At 50.1% G+C, this 11111-nt stretch overlaps 6 protein-coding genes across 6 annotated transcripts; 4 read left to right on the top strand and 2 right to left on the bottom strand.

Annotated features, from left to right (window-relative positions):
- Positions 1-99: 99 nt before the first annotated feature.
- On the bottom strand, positions 100-2241 carry B9G98_02628 (hypothetical protein; the record flags this gene model as incomplete). The annotated part of the gene is made up of 1 exon (XM_024809185.1): positions 100-2241. One exon carries the CDS (start codon positions 2239-2241, stop codon positions 100-102), a length of 2142 nt encoding a protein of 713 aa, XP_024664953.1.
- A 565-nt stretch (positions 2242-2806) lies between these two features.
- B9G98_02627 (Serine/threonine-protein kinase hal4) lies at positions 2807-4279 on the top strand (the record flags this gene model as incomplete). Its single annotated transcript, XM_024809184.1, has 1 exon — positions 2807-4279. The coding sequence occupies one exon, from the start codon at positions 2807-2809 to the stop codon at positions 4277-4279; it is 1473 nt and encodes a 490-aa protein (XP_024664952.1).
- Positions 4280-4688: 409 nt separating this feature from the next.
- B9G98_02626 (Protein hob3) lies at positions 4689-5480 on the top strand (the record flags this gene model as incomplete). Its single annotated transcript, XM_024809183.1, has 1 exon — positions 4689-5480. One exon carries the CDS (start codon positions 4689-4691, stop codon positions 5478-5480), a length of 792 nt encoding a protein of 263 aa, XP_024664951.1.
- A 146-nt stretch (positions 5481-5626) lies between these two features.
- On the top strand, positions 5627-6724 carry B9G98_02625 (3-isopropylmalate dehydrogenase; the record flags this gene model as incomplete). The annotated part of the gene is made up of 1 exon (XM_024809182.1): positions 5627-6724. One exon carries the CDS (start codon positions 5627-5629, stop codon positions 6722-6724), a length of 1098 nt encoding a protein of 365 aa, XP_024664950.1.
- Positions 6725-6796: 72 nt separating this feature from the next.
- B9G98_02624 (Very long-chain fatty acid transport protein) lies at positions 6797-8710 on the bottom strand (the record flags this gene model as incomplete). Its single annotated transcript, XM_024809181.1, has 1 exon — positions 6797-8710. The coding sequence occupies one exon, from the start codon at positions 8708-8710 to the stop codon at positions 6797-6799; it is 1914 nt and encodes a 637-aa protein (XP_024664949.1).
- Positions 8711-9475: 765 nt separating this feature from the next.
- B9G98_02623 (Tyrosine-protein phosphatase CDC14) lies at positions 9476-11011 on the top strand (the record flags this gene model as incomplete). Its single annotated transcript, XM_024809180.1, has 1 exon — positions 9476-11011. One exon carries the CDS (start codon positions 9476-9478, stop codon positions 11009-11011), a length of 1536 nt encoding a protein of 511 aa, XP_024664948.1.
- Between the last annotated feature and the right edge of the window lie 100 nt (positions 11012-11111).

Here is an 11111-nt window from a genome sequence, read left to right as displayed (position 1 = left end):
CTTATTTTATTTTTTTATTCTATAAAGTTATCATGCCCATATATCGGCCTTCTAGACAGTTGCAAACGCTGCCCTAACATAAAAAAAATTCAATAATGATCACATGATTGTGCATTTTTCTTCGCGGTAGCTGGCCGCATAATCTTTGTGTGACCGACGTAAAAATCTACGACGGCGCCGAGGAACATCTTCGCGATCAGCATAATCCAGTTCCAAGCTTCGTCGGAGAGGATCCGGCGAGATGGTGGGGTGGAGCGGCACCATTTCTGGGGATGAATCAGAAATATGGGCTGCTTCCAGAATATTTGGAAGACCCCCAATGCTGTCGCCACTTGATTTAGGTGACCTGAGAACCGACACACTCGGCTCTTCTTCAAGTGGATCGAGACTCGAGTCATGGCTAACCGCATGAACCAACGGCTGGTGATGTAGCGTCGGTCGTTCCGGTAATTTCGGGGCAGGCTGCTCTTCAATTTCTTCGGGGTCTAGTGCAACCATTCTGTAAAATAACATGTATGGGCAAAGCTCGGCCATAGTTTGCTGGAAGTCAACCTCGATAACCTTCTCACCTACCGGCGCCAGATCGTCAAAGAAGAGCCATCGCTTCCGTTTTGTCAATTTGGGTGCATCTTCACGGGCCCGATGTCGTCGTGATTTGGATCTAGACCGCCAAGAGAACGATCGCTTTAAGTCCTCGGGAGCTTTACTGTCGCAAATGTCACAAACCAAAGCCAAGTAATGGCCGGAATGGATGCTATTTCCACGATGGAATATTGCCGATTCCAATTCAAGCTTGAAATTGCCAAATGCTCGATCCCGGTCGGAGTCGTCGGCCACAAACGAAGGAAGGAAAATCGTCTCCGGTACGATAATGTGTCTGTCATTACGATGGGGTTCTCCATTAGGACCCCAGAAATACCGCTTCAAACAAAGACCCAGAACAGGTCTCGTTTCAGAAAAGTGCTGGGCTACCTGTTGAGCTTCCAAGTTTTCCAAAGCAGATGAATCCCGGACATCGGTGTAAAACGGCATAAGCTGCAGGAACATCCAAGCAGGGAATGTGATCTCGTTGTTGGACGTCCACATTTTACGCTTGACATCTTCTCTCTGTGGTACATCTCCAAATAATTGGGAATAAGATGGAAGAGGGCTATCAAAGCCCGGGGAATGGGTTCCGAGTTGGGGTGACGAGAACCCATCTGTTGGTGGAGTAAAAGGTGTGGCATCACTGTCATCTAACGGGTTTTCAGAGAATCCCAATCCCCTTCGCGGTGTCCCCATGCTAGGCGTTGGATGGTTGAGTGTAGAGAGTGTGTGTGTTGACACAATGCTATATGATCGCTGACGGGCGCCCATGTCTGCCGAATCACTTCGAGCAGCAACTCTGCGATTGACGTTAATTGAATTTGCAAAGTACATTTCAAGGCATTCTTCCAGCAAAAGGGGCGGGTCGTCTTTTGTTCCGGGCACAGGCAGATAAAGCAACTGCTCGGTGACGACCTTGTGATCGTCTTCGGCATTTTCACGACCAGCGTGAGCGATTTCGACCCGTAGGGTGAGCTTGGGCATTTTCAGCGCATCAGTGAGAAAGGCGAAAAACTCCGCCGCATCCTGCTGGTTGTTAATGGCTTGGCCGCCGGGCCGATCGAACCCCCAACCGGTCGTTACACAAGTCGCCAGCAGCCCATGTACAATGTCCTTGGTTACAAGTTCGCCCAAACGGATAAGATTCACAAACAATCTGAGCCAGGTAGATAGCAATGCACGCTTCATATCGTCGAAATGTTGATACAACAACGGCTCGAAGTTCTCCATCCGGCTAAACATAGAAACCAGTAGGCTATCCACATAACAAGAAATTCCGTTCATATTTGAGGCACCCTGTAGTTTTTTCCTTTGCGCTTGCTTTGATATTGAAACAACCATACCCGCTAATGCGTCGCGATACTGTTCTAGGAGAAACTTGGCTCTTGCAGGGTCATTCTGGCTAAAGTCATTTCTCAGTGCGCTCTTGACAGATTGTCTATCAATCTCAGGGATAACTGTCTTGACTTTTTCAAACGTGTCATTCACTAACGCATCGGCAGGCGGCGGTATTACCGCGCTATTGGCGCGGCGGAGATTCGGGTGGGTGGGGAAATAAAAAAATGCTGAAGGTTCTGTGGACGTCCCCGACGCACGAGACGACCCTGACACCTCACTTCTAGAGGTTGCGGACGAATTGGATCCACTAGAAGCCATTGGTGCGTGCGCTGTTCGGCAAATGTCAGTGATATCAGGTCCTCAAAAAGCATCAAGCTCCCGTCGCCTTAGTAATGGGGCTTGGACTGGGCTGGGGTGAAATGCACTGCCTTTAAACGCCGACTGCTGCTGGTCATTCGTGTAGTGGCGTTCTAATGACTTGCATATGTATGAAGCTATACACTCTACCCATAGTTCTGGCAAAAATATCGGATGTCACTTTTTCTCAACTGCACCTGCCCAACTATCCGAAGACTGCCGTAGAATCCAATGCAGTCACTCCAAAGTTGCCTGTAAGGGTTCTCATGTGGGGAGGGAGGCTTCACCTGTAAGAGACCTAGTGCGTAAGCAAGAGGCGACTTATTAGAGCGAGGCCGCGTTGGGAGCAGTCATCCATAAAAATCCGCAAGTTACTAGAAGCACCCCGGACTAAGACCAAGACAGGAACGCAACGCAGAGGCCCGCTGGCCACAAAAGGATAAAAAAACAATACGCGAAAGAAGCACGCTAAAGCCGTCTACTCGTTCAAAAGGACTCTGGTTTTAATTTCCTCCAAACATCAACGATGGGGAAGCTTCGCAAGATTTTTGCTCCCGAGGTACATTTGCCTTCGGTGGAGCCTTCTCAGTACTATTCAGAGACTGAGTCGTCTCAATTTGACGACACAGCTTCAATTCCGTCTCAGCGCGGTGGTCGGGACTCCCGTGAGCGTACCCCACAACGGACCAGCTCTTTAGTGGGCCGCCATCCACGCTTCGAACTAATAGACCTACAGGTTGGCGAAAAAGTGGTTCACTCGCATCGCCACCACCTGAAAACAACTCGAAGACAAGAAAAACTGGGGCGAATGCTCAAGGATCTTATCTCTAGGCATAAGGAAGCCTCGGACTCTGACGACGAGGGCACGGAAATGGACGCCCAAGCTGCTGCTGGTGTACAGATGGTGGCCTCTTCTACAGACTCGCCAACGCTTCTGTCGACTCTACTGCAAGAGCTTCACCAAGACAAAGACCACCGCGACCCCGGCGTTGTGCTGGAAAGTCTACTTAACGCCCGTGAGCAAGCTCGATCAGCCGACCGCTATGGGCGGGTATCGAACGTCGTTGGTAAGGGCTCGTTTGGGGTTGTGAGAGTTGCCCATCGAGCCAGTCCGGTCGACCGCAACAAGCGCTTACTCTTTGCTGTCAAGGAGTATCGTCGTAACGCAAATGAAAGTGACAATGCTTTTCACAAACGCCTGGCCGCTGAGTTCTGTCTCTCTTCATCGTTACATCATCTTAATATTATCGAAACTCTGGATCTCATTCGCGATGGTAAGAATGGATCCTGTGGTGTCATGGAATACTGTGCCGGCGGAGATCTTTACTCTCTGGTCGTAGTAGCCGGCCAACTCGAACGAAAAGAAGCTGACTGCTTCTTCAAACAAATGGTGAGAGGTATTACTTTCATGCATGAAATGGGCGTCGCCCATCGTGATCTCAAACCTGAAAATATTCTATTAACCTCGTGTGGTTGTGTTAAAATAACCGACTTTGGCAACGCCGAATGCTTCCGCATGGCCTGGGAGTCTGAGGTGCACTTGTCCTCGAACATTGCTGGATCAGGGCCGTATATCGCGCCTGAAGAGTATCAAGATGACGAGTTCGATCCTCGGGCTGTCGACGTCTGGGCTGTAGGCGTCATCTACATGGCTATGCGCACGGGGCGGCACCTTTGGCACGAGGCACGAACCGACGACTCTTTCTACCGTCAATATCTCAAAGACAGAAAAAACAAAGCTGGATATGAGCCAATTGAGGACCTCGAGTCAGAAAAATGTCGAAACGTGATATACTCGGTGCTGGATCCGCGCGCAGGTCGCCGCCTCACCGCTCGGCAAGTACTTCATTCAGAGTGGGGACGTGAAATTGTGGTTTGCGAGGCAGGAGACGCCAACAAATCACCACGAGACCCACATCCTCATCTAGATGCCGCTGCTGTCACGGCTCCTCTTGAAAAATTGCAAATCGCTAGTGATATAGCTCGTACTGAAGTGTAATATGTAGTGAGTAACTGATTCATGGTTCTTTTGTTAGTTTCAGCGTAATATCGGTCTTGAATTCATGTCACATCAAGGTCAGGTTCTTTTTTTCACCAAATAGCTGGATCATATCGTAGGTGTACGAAGGCTAATTTAGTCTCGCAGGTCAAATGATCGCCAACGTGGATGCAGCAAAGTGCACAATGCCCCTGACAAACAGATTAGCACAGCACACCTGATCGGCCGCTCATTCTATGGCAATCGTCTAGCTTTCCTCTCGTTCTACACTACAGCTCTTGGTCCTATTTCCGCCAACCTTCCTCTTAGGCGATCGGCGTAAGCAACCCCCCAAACGCCGATTTGTAGTTCGCCACTTGAGTAAGCAGCTGTACCACCCCTAAGCAACCCAGTTTGATCTACCTTTGAAATGAGTTGGAACGGATTCAAGAAGGCAGTCAGCCGTGCCGGCACCTCTGTGATGATGAAGGCCGGTCAAATTGAGCAGACTGTGGACCGGGAGTACGAAATGCAGGAGCGTCGCTTCCGTACAATGGAGCGGGCGACCAACAACCTCCAGAAGGAAGCGAAAGGATACTTGGACTCTTTACGTGCGATGACTTCGGCTCAGGTAAAGATCGCCGAAGTGATTGATGTGTTCTATGGCGACTCTGGCGCCTCCGATGATGTTTCCACGAGGTACCTCACCGCGGTTAGAGAGCTTGACTCCGAGACAGTAAAGGAGCTTGATGAGCCCTACCGCGAATGTGTTCTTGAGCCAATCACTCGTTTTACGTCCTATTTTGTCGACGTGAATGAAGCAATCAAGAAGCGCTCCCACAAGCTCATGGATTATGATAAGCTCAGAGCAAAGACCAAGAAGCTCATCGATAAGCCAAGTGACGACAGCGGAAAGCTTCCACTGGCTGAGCGTGAAGAGAATCAGGCCAGAGAGATCTATACACATCTGAACGACCAACTCACAGCTGAGCTTCCTCAGCTCATTGACTTTCGCGTGCCTTACCTCGACCCGTCGTTCGAAGCTCTTGTCAAAATCCAGTTGCGCTTCTGTCAAGAAGCTTATACGCGGTTGGCTGAAGTTCAGCAGTATTTGGAGCCACAAGTCCGCGACGACTACGCTTCTGGTCAGCTCGATACCGACGTCGAAGCTGCTCTGGTCAAGATGCGCGAATTGACCATCGCTGGTTTAGCCAAGGCTTAAATTATCTCTACATTTACATATCAACTTTGCTATGCACTTTCCCACGTCCCTTTTTCCCGCCGGCTTTTTCACGTCTTCAAATCGCTCCGCTTGTGGGGGTTACATAACCGCCGGTTTCGGAGCTGACTGAACTCTCCAAACTACACATGACTGACACAAAGAAGATTGTTGTTTTGGGCGGCGACCACGTCGGCCCCGAGGTCACTGCCGAAGCAGTCAAGGTCTTGAAGGCGGTTGAAGCTGCTAGTAAGGGTAAATTTGCCTTTGACTTCCAAGAACACCTCATTGGCGGTGCTGCAATCGATGCTACAGGTGACCCTCTTCCTGACGCTTCGCTTGAAGCAGCAAAGGGAGCAGACGCTGTTCTTCTCGGCGCTGTTGGTGGTCCTAAATGGGGCACCGGAAGCGTTCGTCCCGAGATGGGTCTGCTCAAAATCCGGAAAGAACTCAATCTGTACGCCAACCTGCGTCCCTGCAACTTTGCTGCTGAGGACCTGCTCAAGCTGAGTCCATTGAAAGAGGACATTGTGCGAGGCACTGATATTCTGGTGGTCCGTGAGCTTGTTGGCGGTATTTACTTTGGCGAGCGTGCCGAGGATGATGGCTCTGGCGTCGCTTGGGACACCGAAAAGTACTCGGTTGACGAGGTCGCCCGAATCACCCGCATGGCTGGCTTTTTGGCCCGTCAATCCAACCCCCCTCTGCCCGTGTGGAGTCTGGACAAGGCCAATGTGCTTGCATCAAGCCGTTTATGGCGTAAGACTGTGACCGAAGTCATGGAAAAAGAGTTCCCCGAGCTGACCCTCCAGCACCAGCTCATCGACTCGGCAGCTATGATTCTCATCAAGAACCCCACTCAGCTCAATGGCATCGTTATCACTTCCAATATGTTTGGTGACATCATTTCGGATGAAGCCTCGGTTATTCCTGGATCTTTGGGTCTTCTGCCCTCGGCCTCTCTGTCCAGCTTGCCTGACACCAACACTGCGTTCGGTCTTTATGAGCCCTGCCATGGAACTGCTCCTGACTTGCCGGCGAATAAAGTCAATCCAGTGGCCACGATTCTTTCTGCCGCCATGATGCTTCGTCTGTCCTTGAATTTGACCAAACAGGCCGACGCCGTCGAGCAGGCTGTCCGTAACGTTTTGGGCAAAGGCATCCGCACCGGCGACTTGGGCGGATCCAATTCTACTACTGATGTAGGAAACGCGGTGGCTGAGGAGGTCACCAAACTTTTGAGCTAGTTTGATACTAAATATGACGCAATGCTTCTAATTGATTTATAAACGATTCTATTTGACCTAAAGCAATCGCATTTACAGCTTGTGGCGGCCCTTCTCGATGCTGAACCAGTTGTCCTCAGTCAAAGGAACATAAGCATCGTTGTAGAGCCAATAAATTTGCTCTTCGGGAGAAGGAAGCTTCTGGTTGCGGAACTTTTTCTTCTGGATCTTGTTGTTACCAGTAGTTTCGATCTCACCGACGTATTTGATAAATACAGGGACGGCGTAACGTGGTAATTCCTTCAATAGGCGCTGAGCAAGCTGCTTTCCGTCAGGCTGCTGAGCACCCTTGTTCAACTCAATGACAGCGAAGCCAGCACGGCCCTCGTGCTGAGGAACCTTGACACCAACCACAACGGCCTGCTTGATGGCAGGGTCGTGAGTGATAAACTCCTCGACCTCGTTGGTGGAGACGTTCTCAGACTTCCAGCGGAAGGTGTCGCCCATACGGTCGCAGAAGAAGATCTGATTGTCCTTGTTCATGCGGAGCAAATCACCGGAACGCATCCAACAGTCGCCCTTTTTGAAAAGATCGTACACAATCTTCTCCTCAGTGGCTTTTTGGTTCCCGGTATATCCTTGGAAATCGGCCTTGATATCGTTACGGTTAAGCTTGAACACAAACTCACCAGGCTCATCAGGAAGAGCACGGCGACCCAAGTTGTTATTTTCAGGATCGCGGAACAAGTTCTCGGGGTCCTCAGGGTCGACAGCGGCAATACCGACCTTGGCGTGAGTGAGAAGGAAAGTAGCAATATCACCGTAGGCGCCACAGGCACCAATACCAAAGTTACCTTCTTGATGGTTGGTGACAACGAAGGGGAACTCGGTGGCACCGTAAAACTCGTTAATGATAGGGATATTGAAGCGTTCTTTGAACTTGGCCCAAATGTCGGGACGGATACCGTTACCACAGGCCATACGGACGCGGTGGGTGCGCTCCTCAGGTGTTGACGGAGCATTGAACAAATAGCGGCAGGTCTCGCCGACATACTGAATGACAGTGGCATCACAGAGCTTGACCTGAGTCCAGAAAGTGGTGGTAGAGAACTTGTGACCAATGGCAAATGTAGTACCCATATGCATACAGTTTAAGAAACCAAGCACAGCAGCTGTAGAATGGTAAAGAGGCATGGAGGTATAGAAGACATCCTTGGGATTCAAGAAAGTGATGGCACCATAGAGCTTGGCACCAGTTGACGCCTTCTTCCAGGACATGACGGCAGCCTTGGGCAAACCGGTGGTACCAGAAGTGTAAATATAGCACGCGGGATCCCACAAATTGGGGACAGGGCGGTGGGAATCGGGCAGACGGAAGCCAGCAGCCTGAGAAACCTTGGCACGGAAGGCATCGTCGTGATAGGCAACCTTGACGTTGGCACTGTTCAATTGAGACTCGACCTCATGGCCATTCTCGGCAACCTCGTCGTCGACAAGCAGAATCTTGGCCTTTGCAGTTTCGACGCAGTGAATCAAAGAGCGACCCTGCAAGTTGTAGTTGATGAGGGCCGGGACAGCACCAATGTTCCACAGGGCAAGCCAGAGAAAGACAAAAGAGTCCTTGTTAACAAAATCAACCGCCACAACATCGTTAGGGCGAACGCCGTAGTCGTTGTACAAAACGTCAGAGTACTGGAGAACAATGTCATAGGCCTGCTTCCAGCTGTATTTCTTGACGTTAAAAAGGCCGTCCAAATTCTTTAGGTTCTTGTGAACCTTTCCGTTAACGGGCTCGGGATAAATCAAGTAGGTGGCATCAGGTTGAGACAATGCCCAGCTTTCAAAAGTGTAAAAGCCGTTAAGACGGTCGCGCCACTTGTCGATGGCTCCGTTCAGGCCGGCGCCCACCATTCGGGCACCAAGACGAAGGTCGTAGGACATACGGGTTTTGGCATCAAAATATCCGCCCAAAAGAGCGACTAAGGCTGCGGTCTCAAGAACTGGCATCTTTCAGTTTATTGGAGAACTCAAATTCAAGAGGTCCAATTGCTAATCCGAGTATATATGCGGGGGAGCCGTCTGCACGTGATTAAGCAACCGAGGTCGAGGTGGGGCATGCTAGGCGGTCTTGGGCGTCAATCGAGAGAGGTAGAGCAATAAAATATACACGCTACTATTGAGATGACTACATAAGTGATATAAAAGCGTCAAGTTTTGGCTTTCTCCGAGCGGAAGCGAGTGGCCGAAATCTCGGCAATGAAAATTCGATGCTTAACATGTGATCTACGAAAAGTGGGAAAAGATGCGAGAAACCACTTCAGACAAGTTATGTGGCTATCACGAGACCTAAGTATCCTCTTGTGTTTCTGATAATGCCTCGGAAGACCAGTTTTCGAACTTCCCCGGATTTATGTTCCGAGTCAGCATCATGCACACCCTATCGCCGTTACTGATAGACGGGGGGTGTCATGGGGATGTTAGGACAAATATCAGGTTTTGCGCAACATACGCCGAAATCGATGGCAGAGTACTACAAATTTGCTTCTATCTCGTATTTAACCTCATATATACCTTTATCAGGTCCAATCAACCTCGCATTGAACTGAAAAACGGTCTTCAGTATGTTCCGCTTAGTCACAATGTTTTTGTTTTCCATGCAGCCTAATTAGGAACGGTTTTGAGACCCAAAATAAACATGGCAGTCGAGGCTGCAGGAACTGTTTATCATCACAATCAGCAGCTGTTTGTTTTCATAACACCTGGCAAAACTCAATGACTGACGTTGGAGAGATCCCAATTATTGAGTTCCTCAAGGACAAGATTTATTTAGGTGCCTACGACGCTGCGCCAGCAGACACTCGTCGTCGAGTGCACTTCACTATCGACGACGTCCTGCCCTACAACAATTTCCATCATGATTTTGGCCCGCTGAGTGTAGCACACCTTTATCGCTTTGCGGTTATTCTGCATGAAGTTCTTGGAGAAGAAGAAAACGCTGGAAAGGGGGTCGTTTTCTACTCGAGCACTGATCCCAGAGCCCGGGCCAATGCCGCCTGTGTGCTCTGTAGCTACATGGTTCTCATCCAATCATGGCCACCTCATCTGGCGCTGGCGCCAGTTGCCCAGGCTATGCCCCCTTTGATGCCGTTCCGTGATGCCGGCTACTCCGTCGCAGACTTTGGTATCACCGTGCAAGACGTTGTTTACGGCGTGTGGAGAGCAAAAGAGAACAACCTCATTGATATTCGCAATTTCAATCTTGATGAATACGAGCACTTCGAGATGGTAGAGAACGGTGATCTTAATCTTATTGCCCCACATTTCGTCGCGTTTGCCTCCCCTGTTCAAGACGACTACAACGCTCCCTTGACCCCGGCCTTTGAGCAGGTCCTCGACTATTTCTCTGCTCACGATGTCCGCTTGGTAGTTCGTCTCAATTCGCATTTGTATAACCGTGAAGAGTTCATCAAGCGAGATATCAAGCACATTGATCTGATCTTCGACGACGGCACCTGCCCCTCAATGCTTTTTGTTCAGGCGTTTATTGGTGCAGTCGAAGGAGTTATCAAGGAGGGCGGCAAAGTTGCAGTCCATTGCCGTGCTGGTTTGGGTCGCACAGGCTGCCTTATCGGTGCTCATCTTATTTACACATATGGCTTCACCGCACAGGAAGCAATTGCCTACATGCGCTTCTTACGACCTGGTATGGTCGTGGGTCCTCAGCAGCACTGGTTGTATCTGCACCAAAATGAGTTCCGTGAATGGCGTCGCACCATGACTCTTTCACGTCTCGCCGATGATTCTTTGGCCGGCTACAGCCCGCTTATTCCTGTTGAGGAGAGCATGCTGTCGCCCCGCCGTATCACTTCAGCATCGTCTCCTCCACGCACACCCGAGCGCAGTATTCTGTCAAGCATTGGCAGCTCTCATAATGCACTCCCTGTGCCAACCCCTGGACAGCCGCGAAAATCACCCTCTCCTCTCCGCGTGGTCAGCCACAACCACTCGATTGCTGGCCCACGGGCTTCAAAATACAACTCAATCTCCTCTTCTGCTGCCGATAATACCACCAACTCCGATAACGAAGACAATGGGAGGGATGGAAATATTATCACAATGGCCAAATCTCGCCGCAATATGACCGAGCAGAATATTCAGCACGAAAAAGTCATTGGCCGCCAGCTGCGTGTGGTTTCAAACCCATCCCCGCGCCGCCGCCGTCAATTCTCCGGCGTTGACATGCCGTCGTCACCTATGCGCCGAACCTCACGGGTTTCTAGCATGATGCCCAGTGGCGTTCATAAATAATGAAACTAGACTTGTAATTTTGATGCGTTATTAAAGACCGCAGTATGTTTAAAAACTCTTTATTCTGACCGCCTCTAATCATTTTCACCGTCTTTGATAT

This window comes from Wickerhamiella sorbophila, assembly GCF_002251995.1.
Source record: "Wickerhamiella sorbophila strain DS02 chromosome Unknown contig3, whole genome shotgun sequence".
Taxonomy (NCBI): domain Eukaryota; kingdom Fungi; phylum Ascomycota; class Dipodascomycetes; order Dipodascales; family Trichomonascaceae; genus Wickerhamiella; species Wickerhamiella sorbophila.
The sequence above is the reverse complement of the archived record's forward strand: the minus strand, read 5'-3'. Positions and strand labels throughout refer to the sequence as shown.